The following is a 25,745-nucleotide window of genomic DNA, read 5'->3' on the forward strand; positions in this document are numbered from 1 at the left end:
ACTCTTGGTGAATGAATAAGATGGAGAAGGGCCCTTAGAGTTCCAGCTGTAGCAGATTCAAAATCAACAGAAATCTGTCCAGTCCAAAGTCACCTATTTTTTCCCGTTTCCTTGAGGGAGTTAAGCTTGCCACATATCTGTAGTTCTGTTCTCACACCCCTGTGGCTATTCCTCATTGCTCTAAAATTATTTGATATGCCAGGTTCTTAATCCTTGGAGGGGCAAGGTCTGGAAGCTTTGTTTCACCTGGCATGAATAAGGACAGAGACTTCCTGAAAGAGCCAGGTTAGAGGAGATAAAACAGAATGTGGTGTTTTCTTTCTTTTTTTTTTGGTACTGGGTATCAAACTCAGGACCTTGCGCTTACAAGGCAAGCGGTGGCACCACTGAGCTAAATCCCTGGCTCTATGTGATGTTTTCTTTGGTGATGAGGTTGAAACCCACGGCTGTGCATCTACCACTGAGCTACATCCCCAGCCAAGGATGGACTTATTTTGACTTATGGTATTTACATGTGCGATGTTTTTTATGGCCACAGGAGAGCTATTATCAGCTACCCATGGGAGAATCCCACAGGAAGACATTCTTTCAGTGATATATAAAACCATGAAAGTGAGATTTTGAATTTTCTCTCCAGAAGTAAACCTAGGCCATGATGTATTCAAGCCAAGTTAAGTTGTATTTCACATGATCAAGGGAGGAAGTTCCAGATGATCCCTTGTAGTCCTTGGGAAGTAAAAATGGTGAGGACCAGAATATTAATATCTAAGGAATAATATCTATGGGCCCTGAGCACCTCTAGCCATAGTTTGGGTCAGTCTGAGTGACGGTTGGTACTGTGGCTTTGACTTTAGCTGAGTGGCTTGGACAAAAGGCAGTATGACACTGAAGTGAACTGTCAGGGTCAGTAGGAAAGCTTGGGTTAGACTTACTGTGGAACTTGGAGCTCTTAGACTTACTGTGGAACTTGGGGCCTTTTCATCAAAAGGAGTAAGCCTCAAAATTAACTCCAAATAGCTGAAAATTTTGGACTTGGGTGGTACTAAATATTGTCCTTTTGATTTTTGGAAATGTAAAAATGACAGTTTTTGCGTGAGAAACGTCTGTTTAGAATGCTATAGCTTGCTTACTTTACTCTTTTGCTTGCCAGCACCCTCACAATATAGCCAGGAATCAAGATCTTTGCTTTAAAGACTCATAAGTCATTGCTGAACTACCTTAAGTGGAGAATGGCTTGTGTTTTCATCTTTAGGCCTCCTTTATCATAGTCTGCCATTTCATTGCTAGTGTTTTACTCCAGCAAGCCTAAGTATGTATCCTGATATTTTGCTTGTTAGCCAGTTTCCTTCTGTACTGGTAACAACTGTGATAAATAAGCATCTTTAGTTTTTAATACCCAGGAGTAAAGGTTAGTAGGTAATTACTAATTGTCTCTGGCTGTGGTTCTCAGATTTTGGCATGCCTGTGCATGTACTCACCTGGAGGACTTGTTAAAATACGTACTCTCAGAGTTTCTGGTGCAGTCTCTTTGAGGTGGGGCTGATAACTTGCATGTCTGACAAGTTCCCAGGATTGCTCAGGCTGCTGGTCACACTTTGAGAAGCACTGGTCTACTGTAAGCTGGGTACTGTGTGAGGAAGAAACTGATGTGAGACCTGATGTCTGGCCTTGAAGAGCCTTTCTTCAAATTATGATCCATATATATGAAGGTAGAACTAACAGGGGAGCTCTGAAGACCAGGTACCAAATGAGTCTTAAAAGTTAAGAACAGAGGGGGCCCAGGGTGTAGCTCAATGGTACTGAGCCTGCCTCATAAGCACAAGGTCCTGAGTTCGATCCCCGAAGAGTTAAAAAAAAAAAAAAAGAGCAGAAGAAATTTGCCAGTAGCTGGGTAGCCAGGCACCTCTTACTGAACTGATGTGGTCACTTGAGCTGGCCATCAGTGAGTGCACATTTCTAGGGAGGAAAACACTTTGATAAAGATATAGAGATGAATTTGTCTAAGTTGCTAAATGATAGAGTACTTGCTGAGCACGAGCAAGGTCTGGGGTTCAAATCCCAGTGCTAGTCAAAAAAGAAAAAAGCAGAGATGGAAATGTTACAGACATTTTCAGTGGGTAGCAAGTACCAGGTCATTTAGAGTTTGTATTTGATGATAGTAAAGAGAAATAGGCTTACAAAATAATTTATTTCAGAATGTGTTGGATTTTGAATACTAGAAAGACAGGTGTTTGGACTTTGTAGAGGTGGCTCACCATTGACAAGGCCCTATTGAGGATGGGAGCAGAGGTGGTTTGGGAAGAGTGTATACAAGAAGTGGGGAAAAGCCAGGCATGGTGGCATTGTACTTATACTCCCAGCTACTTGGAAGGTTGAGGCAGGAGAAACTCTTAAGCCTAGGAGGGTTTTTTTTGTTTGTTTCTTTTCTTTCTTTTTCTCTTTTCTTTTCTTTTTTTTTTTTTTTTGTGAGGGTGAGGAAGTTATTTTTTAGCCCAGGAGTTCTGAACCAGCTTGGGCAACATAGTAGGACTCCATCTCTCTCTCTCTAAAAAAAAAAAAAGAAAGAGAAAAAGAAAAGCAGGTGGTAACCAGGAGGTCTTAACTTCCTTGTTGTATCCTTCTGCTCCCATCTCTCAGGAGTTTTTATTAGGTGGGAAATTGGTCCTGAAAACTGCACTGTGTTTACCAGTGGTAACCTATTACATGATTTCAGTGGTTCACTGGTAATCTTGACAAGATTTTTAAAAAAATTCCTGGGACAAAAAAAAAAAGAAGAAAAGGGGATTAGTTCTAAAAGGCAAAAGTTTGAGGGCTGGGGATTTAGCTCAGTGTTGTCTCGCAAGTGCAAGGTCCCGAGTTCGATCTCCGGTACCAAAAAATACCTTTTTTTTTTTTTTTTGGTACCGGGGATCGAACTTGGGTCCTTGCACTTGCGAGGCAGGCGGTGGAACCACTGAGCTAAATCCCTGGCCCCCCAAAAAATAAAATGCAAAAATTTGAAAGCTTTGGTTTGAGTGCAACTGCTGAGACCTTTTGTTGGAGGCAGTATTGGGAAGATAAGATTACTTGGGATCTGAGAGGGTAGTACAGTGGTAGAGCTCAGGTTTAGCATGAGTGAGGCCGTGAGTTAAATCTCCAGTATCAAAAAAAGAAGAGGGCCAGGGATTTAGCTCAGTGCTTCCACCACCTGCCCCTAAAAAAAAGAAGGGGGAAAAATATTATCTGGGGTTCCAGCTTCAGTTTTTTTGAGCAGGGTGTAATGAATGATCCTTATTGAATAGAGTAATTTCTTTTTTTTTTTTTGGTACTGGGGATTGAACTCGGGTCCTTGTGCTTGCGAGGCAGGTGGCAGAACCACTGAGCTAAATCCCCAGCTAGAGTAATTTCTTCTAGTGGAGAAAAAAACTGATAATATGGCAGGCAGCATTTACTATTTTGGTGGTCATTATTGGTTTGTTTTTTTTTTTTTGTACTGGGGATCGAACTTGGAACCTTATGCTTACGAGGCAGGTGATGGCACCACTGAGCTAAATCCCTGGCCCATGGTGGTCATTATTTTAAAATATTATAAAGATAATTCATATCAGTTTTGAGGTTAATGGAACTTCAGAAAATGATACTTTTAGCAGAACTTTTAAAGTTTAAAATGTATCATTGCTCCCACCAGGTATAGTGGTACACTCTGTAATCACAGCATCTACGGAGGCTGAGGCAGGAGGACAAGCTCAAGTTCAGCCTGGGCAATTTAGTGATTTAGTGAGACCATGCCTTTAAAAAAGGGAGGGGGGGCCGGGGATTTAACTCAGTGGTTCCGGCACCTGCCTCCCAAGCACAAGGTCCCGAGTTCGATCGCCTGTACCAAAAAAAATAAAATAAAAAAAAATAAAAAAGGGAGGGGAACTCCAGGAGCTATTCTCTTTATTTCCAATAAAACTTTTTACAAAAAGAAAGATATTACTCAAATTGAGAAAATACAAGGGCCGGGGATTTAGCTCAGTGGCACCATGCCTGCCTTGCAAGCACAAGGTCCTGAGTTTGAGTACTGGTACTGGAAAAAAATTCAGAAAATACAGATTACATACATATAAAAGAAAATCAGTGAATGACCAAGGAAGAAAGAAATAAGTATCCACTTTCCTCACTTTTTTTTTTTTTTTGAGACAGTCTCACTGTGTAGTTCAGGCTGGCCTTGAACTCACTGTGTAGCCCTGGCTGGCCTCAAAATCAAGGTGATCCTCCTGCCTCAGGCTCCTGAGTGCTGGGATTACAAGTGTGTACTGACATGCCCAGCTTTTTGTCATTCATCTTTGAGACAGCGTCTTGCTTTGCACTTCAGGGTGCTCTACCATTTACTGTGCAGTTGAGGCTGGCCTTGAACTTTAGCAATCTTCCTGCTTCAGCTTCCCCAGTGCTGGGATTACAGGCATGTGCTGCCATGTCTGATTTTTCCTAACGTTCTTAATTGTTTTATTTCGCTGTGATCTTGACCTAAATTAAGTGCAAATTATTTTTATTTTAATGACACATCACAAAAAGTTTTTTTGGATGGATTTTGAGTTACATAGATAAAAGGCAAACTGTAATCTTGACTAAGAAGGCAAATATAGTGTTAACTTGGGCATAAGATGACTGAATTTGAAATTTGATTTTTTGGGGGGTGCCTGATGTTGGACTCAGAACCTCACACATGTTGAGCAGGTGCTCTACCACTGTCCTGCATCCCAGCCCTATATATGTTCCTTAAAACAATTTTTTAGCTTATATATTTGTTATGTGGTTAGAGTTCCCTTGTGTTAATACTTTGAAAAGTTGCTGCATTCATGAAACTGCGAGTTAAAAATCATAATATCTTCTTGAATTTTAGGTACTTACACTGTGAAATTTTATGATGGAGTAGTTCAGACTGTCAAACATATTCATGTCAAAGCTTTTTCCAAAGATCAGGTGAGAAATGTGGTTTTGTGCTTTGTGTTATGAATGATGCTAACATTGTACTCTTTTTTTTCCTCAAATGAAGACCTTACATTTACGATGGCAAGTCTTTATTTCCTCCATTTGACACACTTTCACAAGAAAGTAATACAAAAATTTCCAGAAGTTATAAATATTTGTCTCCTTTCACCATTTCCTTTTTTTGGGGGGGGGGGTACCAGGGATCAAACTCGGGACCGTGCGCTTGCAAAGCAGGCGGCAGAACCACTGAGCTAAATCCCCAGCCCCCCTCACCATTTCCTTTTAACGCAGAATCTTTTTTTAAAAAGTGCTGAGTACTTGGATAGCATTGTGTGTTTTTTGTTTTCCTCATCTTTTCTCAAAAGTGTATTGTTACTCTTCTTTTCTTTTTCCTCCCTTGGCCCTGTCCCCAGAGCTGTTACCAATCACAGAGAATTTATTGAAACACCGAAGACTTAGAGCACATTTTCTTCTGGTGACCATGACTTAGGTCCATGACTTGATGGTTTGTAGACCTACTTGGAGTAGATTTGGCATCCACTTGTGCTAGATGTGCCTGGTTTGAGAATCCTGTGGCTTGATATCCTGTTCACATTGTAAGCAAGTACTTGCCTGAGCATGGGGCCTGAATTTTGATACCCAAAATACTGGCCATACAGATATGAGCAAGTTTTACATACTTTCCTCATGATTTTTTTCTTTTTCGAGAAAGTAGAGATCAAAATTTGGATATTAATGATTTTTAAAATTCTGATTGTTTTAGCTGTTGAAACAAGTTAATAAAAGGTTTTATTAAAGCAAGTTAATAAAAGGTTTTATCGCTGGCCATGGTGGTATACATCCTTTTAATCCCAGCACTCAGAAGGCTGAGGCAGGAGGATCACCAAGAGTTCAAGGCCAGTTTGAACTACAGAGTGAGACCCTGTCTCATACAAAATGGCTGGGGATTTAGCTCAGTGGTGCTGTGCCTGCCTGGCAAACTCAAGGTCCTGAGTTTGATAACTGGTACCGCAAAAAACCAAAAAATAAAATAAAGGTTTTATTACTGAGATATTATAACTTAGACTTGCCTTTGGATAGTGGTTGATGGGGACAGTATCTGATGGTTTTGTAACTTGTTATATCTTAACCCTCTGATGATCAAATATTTCTACTCATCACAGATTTTCATAATTCTTTTGTACATACACTGAGGATTGAGATGTACCTTTAAAAGTAGCCTCAAGAATGTTCTTGCCCTTTGCTGGTTTTCCTCTTCAGAAAATTTAAAAAATTACAAAGCTTTAGCCCTGATGATACTTTCTTTTTATTTGCCTCTCAGGCATCTAAGGAGGCACACTGCACAAGGTTATTTTGGCCTTTACTGTGGCATTTTTGTGTTACATTTGTGGAATTAATCAAATTTGACCAGAATTGGCAGATTGGATCCCAAACTCTCCATATAGAAAGTCAGAGTTCCAGATAACATTCAGTAAATTGATTGATAGCACTCACTCATGGTACTTTGGCTGGGAGTGGTTACCTTATCATTTGAGGATTTGCGGGTGCCTCACTTAATTCCCAGTGGCTGTGTCTTACCCTATCTCATCAAGCAGGTCAGCAAGCACAGACCAGGGTCACTTGGATTTTTTTTTTTTTTTTTTCGATTGGTGGGGACTGAACCCAGGGCCTTTACATTGAGCTAATCCTTTTTTTATTTTATATTTTGAGACAGGGTCTCATTAAGTCACTAAATTGCCTAGGCTGGCTCCAACTTGTGACCTTCTTGCCTCAGCCTCCCACAGTGCTTGGATTATGGGTATTCACCAGCAGGACTGGCTTGGACTTGATTTTTCAAGAGGGTATATAGTGGTTTGTGGTTTGACTAAAGATAGCTGTCGTGGACAGTTTTAAAGTTCATATATATATGTATACATATATATATATGTATACATATATATATGTATACATATATGAGAGAGAGACGAAGGAGGGGGAGGAAGAGCAGGAGGGGGAAGAAGGGGAGGAGGAGAGAATTAAAAATTTTTTTTTCTGTAGAATCACATTGCACTAAATGTTTTGATCTATACTTTTCAAAATTGGAGTTGTAATATATTACTGTTCTGCAACTTACTCTTTTCTCTTAACAAAATATTTTCCCAGGTTCCTTAGTACTTTGAGAGTATCACTTTTTTTTTGGTACCGGGAATCAAACTCGGGACCTTGTGCTTGGGAGGCAGGCAGCGAAACCACTGAGCTAAGTCCCCGGCTCCAGAATATGACTTTTAATAGCTATGTAGTGTTCTATAATATGTATGTAACCACCCTTTGTATAACCAATCCTGAATGGTCATTCAGGATATTTGTAAATATAGAAGAAAAGTCTGATTATTCTTTCAACAAATTCTGTTTCTAAGAATTAATTCTAGTTCAGAAGTATAAACTTAAGTCTTGACCTGAATTGTCAATGCATTCCCTTCTGTAAGGGAAGCTACAAGATTGATCGATTGATTGATTGGCAGTACTGGAGATTGAACGCAGGGTCTTCACACTGAACTACATCCCAAGCACCCTCTGCCTTTCTTTTTTTGACATAAAGTCCTGCTAAATCGCCCAGGCTTGGCTGAACTTGCTATCCTTCTGCCTCATCTTCGCAGAGTGCTGGGATCACAGGTGTGTGCTGCCACACCAATCTGCAGTTTATATTTCTGCCAAAAGCTTGAGGGTGTCTGGCTTTTCTTCAGAATAATTTTTGGAACTTCACAAAATGTTTTCTTGCGTATTATTTTTCCCTATGGAACAAATAAAGCTTTCACTTGCTTAGTAAGTATTTATATACTCCTTGCTTCCAGTAAAAATCTGTGTACTATTGGTGTATGCTGGCTCCTGGGATCCCATGTGAACACAGTCTCTGCTTTGTCTTAGATCTTGGAAGACAGATACATGCACAAATAAACTCAAGAGTAGCTCAGGAACTTGTATTGAGCACAGCCTTTACCTGTGGTTCTGGATTAGACAATCTTTTTTTGAGACAGTGTCTTGCTTTGTAATCCAGGCTGGCCTTGACTTTTCAATCCAACTGCATCAGCCTCCTGAGAGCCGGGATTACAGGTATATGCCAGCCGGAGTGGGCAATTTTAATAGTTTTTCTGTTCAACTACCAGTTACCAGTTTAGGCTTTTCTCTACACAAAAACTGGACATCAGCATTCACTGGATAACTGAGTTGGGCTTTTGAAAAGCCCTGGGTCAGTAGAATCAAGCTAAGGATTAAAACAGAGCATTAATACATTTTCTTAGAACATCTTTGTCAGAAGAGTGCTTCCAGAAAAAGATCTTGCGTAGTTGTCTGTCCTTTTAACTTATTTGCTAATGATTTGTTCATCATAAGGGGGATTGCTCTGTCTCAGAAGGAATTGAACATGGCAGTTGTCTTCTTTCAGTTTATCATTGGTTCTCAAACCTCAGAGTAGAGGAGGATATTTTCAGTGGTGCTTTGCATTATGTGACCTGGCACATGTCCTCTTTTAATTTCTTTGTTTATCACCATAAATTTGCAAACAGCCTCCTAATTTTGTATTTGCAAGTAATCACAAAGTGTGTTTCATTGCTATTTTGCTCATTTTAGAATATTGTGGGTAATGCTAGGCCTAAAGAAACAGATCACAAAAGTCTTTCATCATCTCCTGATAAACGAGAGAAGTTTAAAGAGCAGAGAAAAGCCACAATCAATGTGAAGAAAGACAAAGAGGATAAAGCCTTAAAGACAGAAAAGCGACCCAAGCAGCCTGACAAAGAAGGAAAGTTAATCTGTTCTGAAAAAGGAAAGGTGTCTGAGAAAAACCTTCCCAAGAACGAGAAGGAAGATAAGGAGAACATTTCAGAGAATGACAGGGAGTACTCTGGAGACACCCAAGTGGACAAGAAACCTGAAAATGACATTGTGAAGAGTCCACAAGAGAACTTGAGGGAGCCAAAAAGAAAACGAGGCAGACCCCCTTCCATAGCTCCTACTGGTGAGTTTCCCAAGTGGGCTCTGCAGTGGGCAGTGCCAGGCTGGTGTTCTGTGGCTTTTTGTGGTGCTTTGTATTTTCTGTACTTCAGTCTCCTGTGTTTGTGACTTTGTCTTATGGTTTGAAAACAAGTTGTGCTGGTAGAGCAGAATTTAAGTGAGGAATGTATCCAGGTGGGCACTTTGGGGAGTTGATCATCCAGGGTGGTGGTTAACTGTCCTCAGCTACTTCAGCTTACATGATAGTGCCTGTTGAGCTCAGATTTTTTGCTTTTGTCTATTCAAAAGACCTCAGTGGAAGGAAGCAGAGAACCTAGGATAAGAACCAGAGTTTTAATGAGACAGACATAAAAGGGGAAAAAAGAAAACAGGTGTAGGCAAAGGCTGGGTATGTAGCTTAGTGGTAGAATGTGTGCTAAACATATGTGAAATCCTGGGTTCAATCCCTAGAACCCAAAGGAAAAAAACAAAAGGTGTGGTCACCAGAAGGCAGGACCAGAAGAATACTGGAGCTAGGGAGGCATGGGTGCATTTTGAAATTGAGCTTTCTAGTCAGACGTGATAGTGCATACCTATAATCCTGGCACTTTGAGAGGCTGTGGCAGGAGGATGGCAAGTTCAAGTCCAGCCTGGGAAATTTAGTGGCTTAGCAAGACCCTGTCTCAAAATAAAAGAATTTAAAAGAGTCGGAGTTTGAGGTCAGCTTGGGCTATACTTAGTAAGTTCAAGGCCAGCCTAAACTAAAATGTGAGACCCCTGTCTCAAAAAAGAAAAAATTATGTGTTACTTACTGTTCCCTGATGATACAGAATGCAGAGCTAGCCCTTCTTATCAAACCACAGTGCTACATCAGACTTACTTTGTATGGGAAAAAGTCTGCCTTAAAATATTTAGTTACTATTATTTTTCAGTGCTAGGGATCAAGCCAGTGCCACGTGTACTATGCAAACACTCTGCCACTGACCTGCACCTCTAGCTCCATTTTACTTCAAATCTGTTTTAAGTGCTTGCTCCCAATAAATAGCCTTCTCACATCAGAGTTATAATTTTATATGAAAGTAGATAGTAGATTGATTTGTCCCCAAGTGAAATAAGGAACTTTCTTTTTCAGTGATTGTACCTCAGTGATTTGCCCTAAGATCTAAAGAAGGCCTAGATCTTTGCTAACATGGCAGCCACTATCTATGGCTGTTGAGTACTTGAAATTGGCTAGTCTGAATTGAGATGCACTATAAGTGTAAAATAAACATTTGTATTTCAAATACTTGGTACAAAAAAAGAAAGAATATAAAATCTCCCTCTACCCCTTTTATTTCCTGTGCTGGGGATTGAACCTGGGGCCTTGTGCATGTTAGGCAAGCATTCTACCACTAAACTATATGTTCAGCTCCCAGTAATTTTTGTATAATGACTACATGTTGAAATGTTTTTAGATGTATTAATTTAAGTAATATATTACTTTTTCTTTTGTTTTTGAGATAGGGTCTCATGATGTAGTTCAGGCTGGCCTTGAACTCATGGTGATCCTTCTGTCTCAGCCTCTCAAGTATTAAGATTACAGGTTTGCACCACCATGCCTAGGATAGTTTAAGTAATTTATATTCTTAAAATTCCTCCCACCCTCCCTCCTTCCTTTCCTCCTTCCCCCTTCCTAGGTGGTACTGGAGATTGACCAAGCGTCTTCACATTGAGTTACATCCCAGCCCTTTTTTATTTCTTTCATAGAAGATCTTGCTAAGTTGCTCAGGCTGAGCTCAGACTTGTGATCCCCCTACCTTAGCATCTCAGAGTGCTGGCATTACAGATGTGCACCAGCATAATTGGCTAATTTCTTAGTATGGTTGTTAAAAATTTTTAAAGTACATGTGGCTTGCATTTGTAGCTCTCATTGTATTTTTTTTGAGTCAGGATTTCACTATGTAGTGCAGGCTGGCCTTGAACTCACTGTGTAGCTCAGGCCTGCCTCAAACTCATGGCAATCCTCCTGTCTCAGCCTCCCATGTGCTGGGATTACAGGCATGGACCACCATGCCTGGCTTAGGACTGACTTTTTATCTTTTATGTATGATAACCTTGTGTCTTGTAACCTTGCTTTAATTGTTACTTTTTGGGAGAGGGATCTTTGGGATCAAATCTTTGGGATTTTCTGCATAGGCAATCATGTTATCTACAAAGAGTGCTTTTTCTTCCTTTTTGTTCTATAGGGCATTTACTTTTTCTTGCCTACGGGGTTAGGTAGCTAGGATTTCCTTCTGAGTGCTGGGACTATAGCCATGCGCCACCATATCCCACCTCTCATTGACAGCATTGTTCTTAAATTTAGTTGCTTTTAGCTAGGAGTATAGCTCAGTGATAAAATGCTTGCCTAGCATGCATGAGGCCCTAGGTTTAATCCACCCCCCCCCCAAAAAAAAGTTTTTTATTTTTTTTTGGTATCGGGGATCGAACTCGGGCCCTTGTGCTTGCAAGGCAGGCAGCAGAACCACTGAGCTAAATCCCCGGTCCAAAAAAAAGTTTTTTAAGTTGCTTCCTTGACAGGTTTCTGGGAGAGAATTAAGCCCTAATGCCCAGGGGGTTCATGATCTGTGATTAATAGGGTTCTGTACATTGAGAATGGTACTAACTGCATGTCACTCTTAGGGAAACAAAAAATAGCCTTTGTGTTGTGTGTTCAGATGAGTAACATAAGTTGGGAAAGTCTGGAGGTTTTAAGCCTGCAGACAATGTACTATGTTACAAGATGAGCGAGAGACAGACCTTTTTATGTAAAGTGGGAGAAGGGCAGTTATGCAAGGAGAGATTGAAAATGTGAACCAGTAGAAATCTGACATGTCATCAGCTCAGGTCAAGAAATAGTATATGTGAAGGGCCAGGGATTTAGCTTAGTGGCACCACACCTGCCTTGCAAGAGCAAGGTCCTGAGTTCGAACCCTGGTACTGGGGGGAAAAAATTATATGTGAGACTTGAGTGTTTTGAGACTGATTCTTCTTTAGCTGTTTGTGCTCTGGATTGTTCCTGTGGAAAGTGTATACTGAGGTAGTTGTACCCCAGTTTGCCAAGTGCTCTTATGATGCCACATCAGTCAGATAAGAAAACAAGCATTCACTTTATTGCTTTTATTTTATAAATGTAGGATTTCATGCTAGATGGGATTTAATAGAGAAAAGGTGTTTTCCAAGTTCACTGTGAACCCTTGCCTGAAGCATTTGTTAAAACAATTCTGTCTCAGTCCTTCTCAGTCAGAATCTTTGGATTTGAACCAGGGAATGAAAATTTTTAACAATCTTCCCGGATAAAAGTTTGAGAAACACTGAAGTTCTGTGTAGTCAGCTCTCCTTGGTATATTTTATCAAAAGGAAGAAGGCTTGCCAGATGTTTCTTATATAGTTGAACTGTCCTTTAAAAAAATTGCTTGGAAGAAATTCAGTGACATGGTAGAGCCTTGAGCTCCCTGACTTGCTTGGGAACAGAATCTGAACTATTTAGAAAGGGTTGTTTGTATTTGTGTTTAGCTTGTAATGTGTGAGATCCAAGTTCCCACCACTTGAAGCAGAATAATGTTGGCATATTGGGAAGTTTGAACACAGAAAGAAAGAGTGAAGAGTGAAGATGGCCTCCTTGGGGCTCAACCTTGTCTCTTTTTCAGCCTTTTGATGGCCAACCTGAAGCTACTAATGAATTTTTTCTCTCCTCCCCTCTCCTCTTCTGTTTCCTTCCCCTTTCCCCATTTACTTCCCTTCTTCCCTCTTTTTTTACTCCTTTGCCTTCCCTCAGGGCCCTTATCCCTGACTTACTGCAAACCCCTGATTTCTTTTTCGTATTACTTCTGCCTGCCTTTTAAATTCTCATTTTCTCAGACTGGGGGAGATCTTCTAATTTTTAGGCTTAAATGTAAAGCGTGACCACTCCCCAAGGGCTTATTGTCTGCACTGCTGATTTATGTGAGGTCTGGGTCTAGTAGGGACCATTAGCTTTGCCTAGAACGTTGACTATCCATAGCAGTGTCCTGAGATTTTGAATTTTTGGGAGGGAGTGGGTGGTGGTGGTAGTGCTGAGATTGAAACCAGGGCCTTTGCCCTGAGTTACATCCAAAGACTTAAAAAAATTTTTTTTTCAGACAGGATCTCCTTAAGTTTCTACGTTGTCCAGGCTGGGCTTGAATTTGCTGTTTTCCTACCTCAGGCTTTCAGAGTTCTGGGATCACAGGCATGTGCCACCACCCCCAGCTTCTGGGATTGGTTTTAAATGTTGACATTCTTTTCTTGACCCTCAGAACTAAAGCCAGTGATGGCTAATTTAACAAGTAGAGACTGAAAACAGTAACCAAGCCCTACTTATGTGATACACATTTTAGAATTATAGCCTGCATGGTGAATTGAATTTCCTGAGTGCGACCGTGTGTGTGTGTGTGTGTGTGTGTGTGTGTGTGTGTGTGTGTGTCTGTCTGTCTGTCTCTCTCTTTTTTCTTCTGGATAGGTGAATTTTGGTGGAATTTGATGGTGATAAAAATGACTTTACTATTGCCCATGCACTTTTTTTTGTTTTTTTAAGAGACAGTGAGTGTCTTGCTGTGTAGTTCAGGCTGTCTTAGAGAACTCACTGTATAACACAGACTGGCCCCATCCAGTCTTCATCCCTCTTCTTATACAAGATACAGTCTACTCTTAGCTACCTGTTTACCATCATGATCTAGAGATAATGGTAGTATTAAGAGCTATGATAGGGCCGGGGATTTAGCTCAGTGGTTGCGCTGCCTGCCTTGCTAGCGCAAGGTCCCGGGTTCGATCCCTGGTACCAAAAAAAACAAAAAAGCTGTGATACATTGAGCACATATCATGTACAAAGCACTAAGTACTTTAGATACCTTATCAAGTTGAAACTTCAGTACAGTTCTTTAAACTCAGATATATTTTTTCCCCTTATGGTCTGAAAATGAGAGAGGCTAGGTTGTGAACTCAAGATCACACAAGAGGTATGCAGAAGAACCTCGATTTGATACATTCTAAAACCTGACCTACAGAAACCTATGCTCTTTTCATTATGCTTTATCGCACACTGCATGGGAATCTGAAGGCCTGTTTTCACATTATCTATAAATTCTCTTAGATCAGAAACCTGGAATCACTTCTGCCTCACCCTCTCTAAGTTGTTAACTTCATCCCTTAGGTTTCATTCTAATCTCTCAATTCCACTGTTACAGTGAAAATTCCTGTTACACTTTTCCTGGGATGTTTCAAAAGAATGCATGGCAGTCCTCCTGCCTCAGCCTCCTGAGTGCTGGGATTCACCATGTCTGACACATTTTCATATTTTTAAACAGGTCATGTTGGGGTGTGGTGCTTTAAGGAGAGGGTTTTAGGAGAGCTCTGTCATAGGAGACACCACAAAAAGATTCAGCAGGTCAGTCTGCAAGGTGTCAACATTTCACAAAGGAAGTACTTTCTTTCATTTCATTTTTTCTTTTATCTTAAGACTGCCCCTCTCCTTTTAGAGTCTGAGGATGCTGCATGTGTAATATAATTTAATATAGAATATAATTTACATATTAAATGTAAGACCAGACATTTTAAAAAAATTACATATTTTTGTGTGGTTTTCTGTATGTTGTAGCTGTGGATTCAAACTCTCAAACTTTACAACCAATAACATTGGAACTGAGAAGACGGAAAATATCAAAAGGAAGTGATGTCCCGTTAAAACGGCCTCGACTTGACAAAAATTCATGTGAGTTCCCAGTTTGTGTATGTGTGGCTGGAATTTGCCATTGTTTTGGTCAGTCTCCCCTGTCTATCCTTTTTTTGTTTTTTTTGGTACCAGGGATCGAACTCAGGTCCTTGTGCTTGCAAGGTAGGTGGCAGAACCACTGAGCTAAATCCCTGGCCTTCCCCTGTCTATCCTTATAGGCTCTAATGATTGATCACATGAGCAAATGTGAGTGGGACATTCTTTAATTTGCCTTTCATGAGTGACCAGTGATGTTAAACATTTTTTCATATATTTGCTGTTTCTAATTCTTCATCTGAGAAGTATCTTTTCATTTCAGATGCCCATTTTTGGATTGGGTCTTTAAATTTGGGGAGAAGTCTGATTTTTTTGAGTTTTTTATATATTCTGGATAATAGTCCTTTATCTGAATAGCTGGTAAAAATTTTTTCCCACGCTGTATGTTGTCTCTTCACTCTGTTGGTGGTTTCTCTTGCTGTGCAAAAGGGACATGCTTGAATTAGGAGTTTTTGCTAGAAGAGACACAAGCTGTATTAGTGTTGGGCTCAGTGCTGTCATATTCATTTTCACAAACTTGATTGATTTGGATTCCTCTGGAAATTTAATGGTTTAGGAAGGGATACATTTCATATGCTGAGGGAAACTTTAAAAGTATTACTTATTGATTAGAAAAATATCTTGTTAGCTTCAAAAAGGATTTGTAATGGCTCTAAATAAGGCTTGTATAAAACCTAATTGGGGGCAGGGATTTATAGCTCAGTGGTTCTGCCACCTGCCTCGTAAGTGCAAGGTGTCGAGTTCAATCCCCCCCCCCCCAAAGGTTCAGACTAAAACCTAATTGACTTTGGAAATTAAAATACAGACTTTCATGTTGGGAAGCTCCAAAATAGAAATTAGTTGTCAAGATAGGGACTCGATATAAAATTCTGTTCTAGCAGAGAGACTTTGCCTTTACTTAAAATAATATCAAGTAGGAAACAACATTAATCTAACATTCCAAAAGTAAGATTGTTACAGGCAACTGGGCCGGAAATTTGTAGTGGCAGAATTGTTTGTTAGCCTCTGGACTACAACTTTCTTAATGGTTTCTAGCCCAGGAGAAGTCAAAAAACTGCTCTGAAAAAGACTTATCCAGGAGACGGTCTTCCAGGCTATCCACTAATGGGACCCATGAGATCCTAGATCCTGATTTGGTTGTACCAGATTTGGTTGATACAGTTGATGCAAATCTTCTGCAAGATACATCAGCTAGTACCAAGGAATCTGAAGAAGGTGAGTCAAGAGTCTGTTCTGGAATTGTTTTGCCAGCCTTGGTGCCTGTCTAGTGAGAAAATGAGAACCAAGTCATTATGTGCTGGCTCCCATAAGTATTAAATTGTTTTGAAATTAAATTATTGAATAGGCCTCAGTGTTCATATAATATTGTTTTTTACTGACTATTCATTCAATAGATAAACTTTCTGGATGCATTTGTGCTTGGTTTTGCTTACTTCTGCATGTTGGGTTGGAGGTACACTGCTTGAAGAACCCTGCTTCTCTGGTGTCTTCTCACTCCATGGTTCTTTTTATTGCCATATCTAGGAATTTCTCCTTTCACTTTAGCCTCCTTTGAGATATTTATCCCAGCCCTGGGTATCTGTTCAGGAACCTGTGAGTGTATTCTTGCATGTTGTAAGATGAATAGCTTCCTCTAACAAGTCTCTGGCTTCCTTAGTCTATTATTGGATTTTTGTTTTCCAGATTATATACATATATATGTTTTCCAAGCTTTCTTTTTTTTTTCTAGGTCAGTTGAAATCTCCTTTGGAAGCTGGCCAAGTCTCATCTGCACTAACTTGCCACTCCTTTGGGGGTGGATTAGGGGCTGCAGGCTTGGAGTTGAACTGCAAGTCAATGGGAGAAAACACTATGAAAACAGAACCGGCATCTCCTCTTGCTGAATTAAAAGAGATTTCAGCTGTAGAAGGTCCATATTTAGAGTTAACACAGTCACTCTCTCTCTCTAGATATATCTATATCTATATATACACACACATATATGCACACATTATGTATATGTATGTATATATAATGTTTTTGCTTTGATTGTGAACTAAAGGAAAAACTTTGCTAATGATTTTTCTTTTTATTAATAATCTTATTTTTAAAATTATTTTTAATTCAATAATTTTGTAATCCTAGGGGTTGAACCCATAGCCTTTACACTGAGCTACATTCCCAAACTTTTTTTTTTTTTTGAAATATTTTGAGACAGGGATTCATTAAGTTGCTAGGTTGCCCAAACTGGTCTCGAACTTGAACAGGTGTGAGCCACTGTGCCCAGCTAATCCCTTTTTTTTTTTTTTTTTTTTGGGGGGGGGGGGGTACCAGGGATCAAACTCCTGACCTTGTGCTTGTGAGGCGGGCAGTGGAACCACTGAGCTAAATCCCTGGCCAATCCCTTTTTTTTTGGTACCGGAGATCGCACTTGGGTCCTTCTGCTTGTGCCAATCCCTTATTTTAATGTTATCCCTTTTTCATTTCTGATTCTGGTAATTTGTATTCACATTCTTTTTTGTTTTTCTTTCCCCTGGTACCGGGGATCAAACTCAGGACCTTGTACTTGTGAGGCAGGCGTGGTGCCACTGAGCTAAATCCCCAGCCCTTGCATTCTTTTTTAGTTATTATGGCTAGGGATTTATCAATTTTGTTGATGATTTTAAAGAACTTACCTTTCATTTGAATTTATTGTTTGCCTTTTAAAAATGTGTGGAAGCTAGGTATGGTAGTATATACCTGTAATCCCAGAACCCTGGGAGGCTGAAGTAGGCAGATTGCACATTCAAGGCCAGCTTGAGAAATTTATCAGTTTAGCAAGACCCTATCTCAAAATAAAATATTAAAGATCGGGCTGGGGATATAGGTCAATGTGAAGGCCCTATATTAAATTCCCAGCACATCATCCTGCTCCCAATTGTTGATTTGTTTTGACTTTTTTTTTTGAGGTTTTTCTAGACCCTTAGCTCAGTGATTTTAGATTTTTTGTGCTTTTTAATATAAGTAATTAAGGTTCTGAATTTCCTATGAAGCACTACGTTAGCTGCATCTTGTGGATTTTGTTCTGTTGTATTTTTTTTTCCTTTTTTTTTTTTGGTGCTGAGATGGAACCTAGGGCCTTGCACATGCTAAGCGCACATTTTACCACTGAGCTATATACCTTGGTAACATGTTGTATTTCTCATTTTGATTCAGTCCAGAATATCTTGTGGTTTATTTGTTGACCATAAGCTACTTAGAAAATAAAATATTTATTTTATTATTTTTTTATTACATATTTGCATTACATAATGATTGTATTCATTGTGGTGAGTGAGTACATATACACTTGTTTTTATCCTCTCCTGCTGTTTCATTTTTATTTGAGATTTTTATAGGGTTTTTTTTTTTTTTTTTTTTTGAGACAGGGTCTTTGGAATGTAGCCCAGGCTGGCCTTGAACTCCCAGCAATCCTCCTGCCACAGCCTCTATAGCTACTTTATTGTTACTGGTTTCTCTTTTTTCTTTTCTTTTTTTTTTATTCACCCCCATCCCATGTTACTGGTTTCTGATGCAATTTCTTTGTGGCCTGAGAACATACCCTGTGGTTCAGTCTTTGTGAATTTCTTTCTTTTTTCCTTTTTAAAAAATTTATTGGTACATTTTAGGTATACAGTATAGTGACATTCATCATTGGAAATTTGTACCTTTTGTGAATTTCTTGAGACTTGAAATATTGCATATGAACTACTGATATCTTGGTCAGTCTTCCTTGTGTACCTGAAAAGAATGTGTTCTACCATTTCATGTATTTGTTCTGTATCTGTTAACTAGGTCAGAGTAGTTGATGAGGTTTTCCCGAAACCATTTCCATGGATTTTTTTTTCCCCCCTGGTCTAGTTTTGTTGTTTAATTTGAATATTAGCGTGTTTTTTTTTGTTTTTTTTTTGAGACAGGGTCTCACTACATAATTTAGGCTGGCCTTGAACTCATTATGTAGCCCAGGCTTGCCTTAAACTCAGAAATTGTCCTGCCTCAGCCTCCTTAGTGCTTGGATTTATATGTGCCACCACGCCCAGTAGTTTTAAGTTTTATTAGTACATGTTTGCAGTACATATTGATTACATTCTCATGTAGAGTTGGTACACGTACATAACATCTTTTTGGGGTTTTTTTGGAAAGGGTCTTGCTATGTAGTTTAGGCTGGCCTTGAACTCACTATGTAGCCCAGGCTGGCCTTGAATTTGCAGTGATCCTCCTCCCTCAGCTTCCCAAGTGCTGGGATTACAGGCATGTGCCACCATGCCTGGCTATAACACATCATTTTTTTTTTTTTCTGGTACCGGGGATTGAGCTCAGGCCCTTGCACTTGCAAGGCAGGTGGAGTATAACACAGCCTCTTTTTCTGCCCTCTTTGCTCTCCTTCCATCTTGTTTTGGATTTCTGATTTTTTTCAGATTTGGGAATATTTACATGTATGTTATAAGATACCTTAAAGGTGAAACCTAAGTCTAAACACAAAATACATTTATGTTTGATATATACCTTGTACAAATAGTGTAAAGCTAATTTTATACAGTGTTTTTTTTTCTATGTCCAGGGCCCAGGGCCTTCACACTGAGCTACATCTAGCCCTTCTTAAAAAGTTTTTTGAGGCAAGGTTTCACTGAATCACTACGTTAAAAGAGGTAGAGTAGAAGAGAAGGGAATTAATGTACGTGTATTCTGGTTTATCCTAAATATCTTGGAAGCCTTAAGAGTTTGTATACTAGTTCTCTAAGCCAGGCATGGTGGCAGATGCCTGTGATTCCAGCACTGGAGACACTGAGGCAGGGGGATCTCTGTGAGTTTGAGGCCAGCCTGGGCTACATAGTGAGTTCAAGGCCAACTTGAACTACACAGTGAGACCCTGTCTCAAAAAACCAAAACCAAATCAAAATAAACAAATAAACAAAAGAGTTAAAATGGTAGTTCTCTTACTCATTAGTGTTCTGTATTTAAGGTAGGCTTACTGAGGGGAAACCATGCCCTTATTGGGGAATTTAGCTAGAAAGGAGCTGTGGAATCAAATCTCATCAGTTCCATTGATGATATGACTCTGGACCTTGGGAATATTCTTTGGTCAACATGGATGGCCTGAGACCATCTCCATATGTGGCATATATCGGGTCTGTAGTATCCAAAGCAGATCTTCTTAGATGTAGATGAGCCAGCCCAGTGGAAGAATGAAATTTGCCCGGGTTTTAGTGGATTGGCCATTGTAACCTGGGAGAAAATGTGCTAACAAGTTTTTTAAGCATAGACTCAAGAAAATAGTAAAGGTGAAATGAAATTATCTTCTTGCAGTTAGGGCATGCAAGTTCAGAAGAAGTGCTGTAAATAAGAGCACGGAAGATCTGGTTGTACTTTTATTTTCCTCCTAAATTTGAGTGTCCTTTGAACCTGCTGGGTACCAAGCACAGTGCTAAGCTTCACTGATAAATGATGAATCAATTCGGTGCCTGCCTGAAGGCCTTATTGAGAGGACATGGCATTTAAGCTGCTGTGACAGATGAATAGCACTAACAGATTTGGTGTGTTACTCCAATAGAGGGAACTACCTGATCATATTTCCTGAGAGGCTATTTCAAAAGTCAGTCAAATATTTAATGATTTTGTTTTGCTTTTTGTATGTTTGTTGGTGATGCTGAGAGTGAACCAAGGGCCTACTGCACATTAGGTGAGCACTTTACTAATGAGCCACGTCTCAGTCAGCCCAATGATTCTGTTTTAACACTGACATACTGATGACTTTATTTAATATTAGCTGTCAGGAGATCTGTACTTTTGTATGCTATTTGTCTTATACTAAATTGAAATCTTAATTTTTATATATATATATATATATATTTTTTTTTTTTTTTTTCTTTTTTTTTGTGATACTGGGAATTGAACCCAGAGCCTTCACTCTGAGCCACCTCCCTGGCCTATTTTACTTTTTGAGACAGGATCTTGGCAAGTAGTTATATTGCCCAGGCTGGGCTTGAACTTTTTTCCTCCTTCCTCAGCCTCCCAAGTACTGGGATTAAAGGCATGCCCCACTACTCTCAACAAGAAGATAAGATTTTAAAATCTTTGCCTTTTGGAAAGGCAAATTTCAAATATTAAAAGTCATTTAAGGGCTGGGGATGTAGCTCAGTGGCACCGCACCTGGCTTGCAAGTGCAAGGTTCTAAGTTTGATCTCTAGTATCAAAAAAAAGTCATTTAATTTATAAAACAGAACATTTTACACTGTTGGGCAGATGGTGTAGCTCAGTGTTAGAGCGCATGTCTGGCAATGCTCAAAGCCCTGGTTTTGATCCTCAGAACTTCAAACAAACAAAAAGTCAAAAGTTTAATGTCATTTAAATAGTTTTGTTTGTTTGTTTGTTTGTTTTTGGTACTGGGGATCGAACTCAGGTCCTTGCAGGCCCTTGCGCTTGCGAGGCAGGCGGCCAAGCGGCGGCACCACTGAGCTAAATCCCTGGCTCAGTTTTGTTTTTGATGTGGTCATGTATAAGACTTTTTTATACCATATATTAACTGTATGTCTACAGAATAGCATACCTTTATTTGAATCTCTAAAATTTTGGTGAGGGTAGTTTAATTTTTTAGTCTTGGCCAGATGTTACATAGTTAATATAAATTTTGTAGGAGAGCAGAAATTTGGAAACGGTGAACCAAGAGTACTCAAGTCTCCTTCTGACTTGTCCCTGCTACCTGTCTGCTGGCCCTTTGTGCATCTGAGTCCAGAGTGCTGTGTGCCAGCTTTGCCTCCTGGCGCTAGGGCCTCCCTTTTCTTGCTAAGCTTCCTATTCATGTCCAGGTTCCTTTACTCCTAGCTGGCTTTTCTGTCTGAGAGTAATGATTAAAAGTGATCTGGAAATAAGGTGGGAATTTAATCTCAGGACTCTGTTGTCTATTTTGACGGAGACAGCTCTAGTTGACAGCCATATCCCGAGGAATGCAGAAGATAAGCTTTTAATTATGTTGTCTTAGGAGTGATGTTATGCTAGACATCACTTGAAATTGGCAGTTAGTTGTTCCTACACTAGTAGGAGATATGCTGTGTTTCCCGAGTAAGTGAGGAGACTAGATTAGAAGCAAAATCCAGTGCCTGTTGTAAAGTTTAAATGTCTGTGGGGCCTTGGGTAATCTCTACAAAATACATATGCATAAATAATGAATTGATTTCTTCCTTTCTATAGTGGTACTGGGGGATTGAACACAGGATCTTGGCACCACACTACGTACCCAGCCCTTTTTTATTTTCAGAAATGGTCTCACTAATTTGGCGACGTGGGATTTGAATTTGTGATCCTTTTTCCTCAAGTGCTGGGAATACGGGTGTGTGCCATCATGCCTGGCATATACACAGTTTACTTTTTTTTCTTCTTCTTCTTCCTGATACTGGGAATTAAACTCAGGACCTTGTGCTTGCCAGGTAGGCATCGTGCCACTGAACTAAATCCCCAGCCCACATACAATTTATGTTGTGTATCAGTTAATTTGGTTATGCCTCTGGTCTACATAGAGTACAGAAATAAGGTAGAGTAAAGGTGGAACAGATGAATCTTGGGGAAAGGATGATGGTAAGATTTCATGTGTTTTGTATCTTTGGGTATTCTTTATAAGGAAATAATTGGGAAGCCACTGGAACTGGCTAAAGTACTTACCTGTTTTCCAAGAAAGTTTATAGTAATGGTAGAGATAGACTACTTTTAACTAGGAGGAATAAACGCAGCATGGAACCCATTGTTCTGTTCTTGTGAAATAGATTTGTGCTTTTTGCTTTGTTGACTTGAAAGCCAGAGAATCCAGGTGAGGTTGTCCTTCATGGACAGGCATTCATTTATGCTGTAAAGTAGAGTTAGAAGCATGTCCTTAGAAGTTCAGAGATCTCAGATTATTCTCTAAACCTAGGCTCATTCACAGGTAACAAGGGCTATTTGAAAAATAGGCTGTTCTAGGGGCTGGGGATTTAGCTTAGTGGTTCCACCGCCTGCCCCTCAAGCCCAAGGACCTGAGTTCAATCCCTGGTACCAAACAAACAAATTTTAATTAATTAATTAGATAAAATGAATGGATAGAAAACAGCCCCTTTTTTTGGTACTGGGGATCAAACTCAGGTCCTTGTGCTTGTGAGGCAGGCGGTGGAACACTGAGCTAAATCCTTGGCTCTCTCTGCTTTTTTTTGACAGTGTCTCACAATGTAGTTCAGGCTGGCCTTGAACTCATTATGTAACCCAGGCTGGGGCACCCCTATTTAAAAATAATTTTGGGGGCCGGCGATTTAGCTCAGTGGTTTTGCCACCTGCTGCACAAGCGCAAGGACCCGAGTTCAATCCCTGGTACCAAAAAATAAAAAATAAAAATAATTTTGGTGGGCCTGGTGTCGCATACCTATAATCCTAGCTACTCTGGAGTCTGATGAAGGAATATCTCAAATTTGAGACTGTCTTGGACAGCTTAGTAAGAACCTGTCTCAAAATAAAAGTTAAAAAGAGGTGGGGATGTAGCTCACTGTCACAGTGAGTTTCATCTTCAGTACAGAAAAAGAAAAAAAATTTAATTATTTTAAATAGGGCGTGGTAGTACACACATGTAATCCCATCTACTCTTGAGGCTGAGGCTTGAGGACCTGGGAGAGGGGGGAGACAGAAGCAGAGGCAGAGTCACACCTGTAATTCTGGGAGACTGAGGTAGGAGGATTAAGGATTCAGGTTTAGCCTGGGGAATTTGATGATTTCGTGAGACCCCGTGTCGTAAGTGTCATGAGTGAATGAAGGGAGATGTAAGCTCAGGGTGAGGGCTCTGGGTTCAGTTCTTAGTACTGCCAAAAAAAACCAATCCTCAAAATGTAACCTAATAAAAAAGTAACAGGTTACTCATTGTATAGCTTCACTCTTCAAGGAGCCACAATACAAGTTGCTGTGTGGTTCCATCCTCTTAGATAGGGCTCTGTGCATATAAATACACATTGGCATAGGCAGCTTTTGAAAACTCATTGATGGAACAGCATTTGGCTTGCCACTCCTGTCTCCTTACAAGGACATATCATTCATTTCATTATGTGGATGTTCCATAATTTATTTAGCTCCTGCTGAAAGACATTCTAGTTACTTCTCATTTTTCACTATTACTTTCCCTGTTTTATAGGCAAGAAGGAGTGATTTAGCCAGTTGCATATTTTCCACTGATTGGTAATGCAGTATAATTCCTGCCTTCCATCTGAGTTCCTAATTCTTTTTTTCGTTTGTTTGTTTTTAAGACAGGTCTCACTATGTAGTTGAGGCTGGCCTTGAACACACTTATGTAGCCCAGGCTGGCCTTAAACTTGTCGTAATCCTCTTGTCTCAGCCTCTCCTGTGCTGGTGTTACAGGTGTGCACCACCATGCCTGTCTGGGTCTCTCATTCCATCTTATGAGATGGTGCGTGCTATCACATGCAGGAAACAGAGTTGCTGCCCTTAGGGACTTTGTACATTGTGATGCAAAACTGTCACAGCCTCCAGGCAGGACACTTGGTGCAGCTGTGTGTACACTCAGAGGGAGAGCTCGGAGGGGGCTGGGTTTGAAGGGTAGTGTGTAGTGTATGTCGTGTCAGTACTCCAGGCTGGATGGCATTTTGGAGATTCTTTAATTTTGGGGGTGGAAGGGGCACTGTTGGTCTGGAAGTGGAATGTGGTGTTCTGCTGTTTCTTTTGGAACAAGGGATTTTTGGTAAATACAGGATGATCTGGAAAGATCGCTGTGGGAGAGGGAGGATGTTGAGAACTCATTCACCAGGAATGTATTATGTAAGTGAGCAGGAAATGGGGTGGATCATCAGAACATGCAGCAGGGCCCCTGGGAACCAGGGTGCTGTGTTGTCACTGTTTAGTGACCACTGCCCCAAGCTACTGCCACAGCCTTGGTGTTTCTAAACTAAGATGGAGTCACTACTTTGAGTAATCAGAGTGAGCCAGGCTCATGGGCAATGGGAGAAGGAGCTGGCAAGTCCATCTGTCTAATTCAGAGCTGAGCAGAGGCAGCTAGCTGCTCCAAACCCAGTCAGGCATTTGGGAAAGCTCTGCCATCTTGTGGAATAAATGCTCAGTGATTTTTGGTGAGTGCCAAGTGCCAGGGCAGAGCCTTGAAATGTTTACCGGGACTATGGATTGTAAGATTACTTTCCATTCAGCTTTTCTATGCCCTCAAGAGTATTTTTCTGAATATAAATATTTTTTCTGTATATTATCTATGTAAAGACAGGGGTGTGTGTGTGTGTGTGTGTGTGTGTGTGTGTGTGTGTGTGTGTGTGTGTGTGTGTGTGTATCTTTTTTTCCCTTTTATGTTAGGGATTGAACTCAGGGCCTCCTCTTTTGGTAAGCACATACAATACCACTGAGTTAACATCCTTAGACTGCGTGTATTTTTCTTTTTTTTTCTCCTGAATGTATTTTTCTAGTTTTTGTTTTGAAATTATTACAGACTTATAAAAATGGTGGTTCATGCCTATAATCCTAGCATTCTGGGAGGCTGAGACAAGGAGGACCACAAGTCCAAATACAGCATGGGTAACTTAGGCCCTGTCTCAAAATAAAATAATAAAATAAAAAGGACTAGGGATATAATTCAGTATAAAAGCCTGAGTTCAATCCCTAGTACTGCATAAAAACAAAATAAACTTCCAAATATCTTCCCTTCTATTAAGGGATATAAGTTTCTCAATTGTTAGCAATTTCCTGTGTTTATTTTATGAATATTTCTGTTTTTTAAAACTAGTCTTTTTGAATTGTTTTAAAGTAAGTTTAAAATAAGCTTTTACCCCTAAATAAAACATTGTTTGTTTTTTTGAGACAGGGTCTCTCTATGCAGCACAGGCTGGCCTTAAGCTCACTGTGTAGTCCTGGCTGGCCTCAAACTCTTGGTAATCTTCCTACCTCAGCCTCCCAAGTGCTGTGACTACAGGCATGTGCCATCATGCTGAGGTTTACATTGCATGTTTCCTAGAAACAAACATGTATTTTTACATTACCATAATTTAATGATCATTATAAG

The 25,745-nt window shown here is 40.0% G+C and overlaps 1 protein-coding gene across 11 annotated transcripts in view; it reads left to right on the top strand.

Annotated features, from left to right (window-relative positions):
- Phf20 (PHD finger protein 20) overlaps positions 1 to 25,745 on the top strand; it is a 140,484-nt gene that overhangs the window by 49,947 nt on the left and 64,792 nt on the right. For 4 of the 11 annotated variants that reach the window (XR_015442083.1, XM_087189122.1, XM_087189126.1 and 1 more), the window contains exons 5-9: positions 4,865 to 4,944; positions 8,560 to 8,947; positions 14,555 to 14,668; positions 15,761 to 15,940; positions 16,455 to 16,634. Coding sequence is in view for 10 of the 11 variants with exons in the window: in XM_087189122.1 (XP_087045248.1) it covers positions 4,865 to 4,944; positions 8,560 to 8,947; positions 14,555 to 14,668; positions 15,761 to 15,940; positions 16,455 to 16,634 (942 nt within the window). In the remaining variant the exon portion in view is untranslated. The remainder of the gene's footprint in view (positions 1 to 4,864; positions 4,945 to 8,559; positions 8,948 to 14,554; positions 14,669 to 15,760; positions 15,941 to 16,454; positions 16,635 to 25,745) is intronic. The other 7 variants (XM_087189124.1, XM_087189129.1, XM_087189125.1 and 4 more) reach the window with 5 other exon arrangements.

Source organism: Heterocephalus glaber, unplaced genomic scaffold, assembly GCF_053883595.1.
Source record: "Heterocephalus glaber isolate CG9 unplaced genomic scaffold, H.glaber_assembly_v1.0 deba00001532, whole genome shotgun sequence".
Classification (NCBI taxonomy): domain Eukaryota; kingdom Metazoa; phylum Chordata; class Mammalia; order Rodentia; family Bathyergidae; genus Heterocephalus; species Heterocephalus glaber.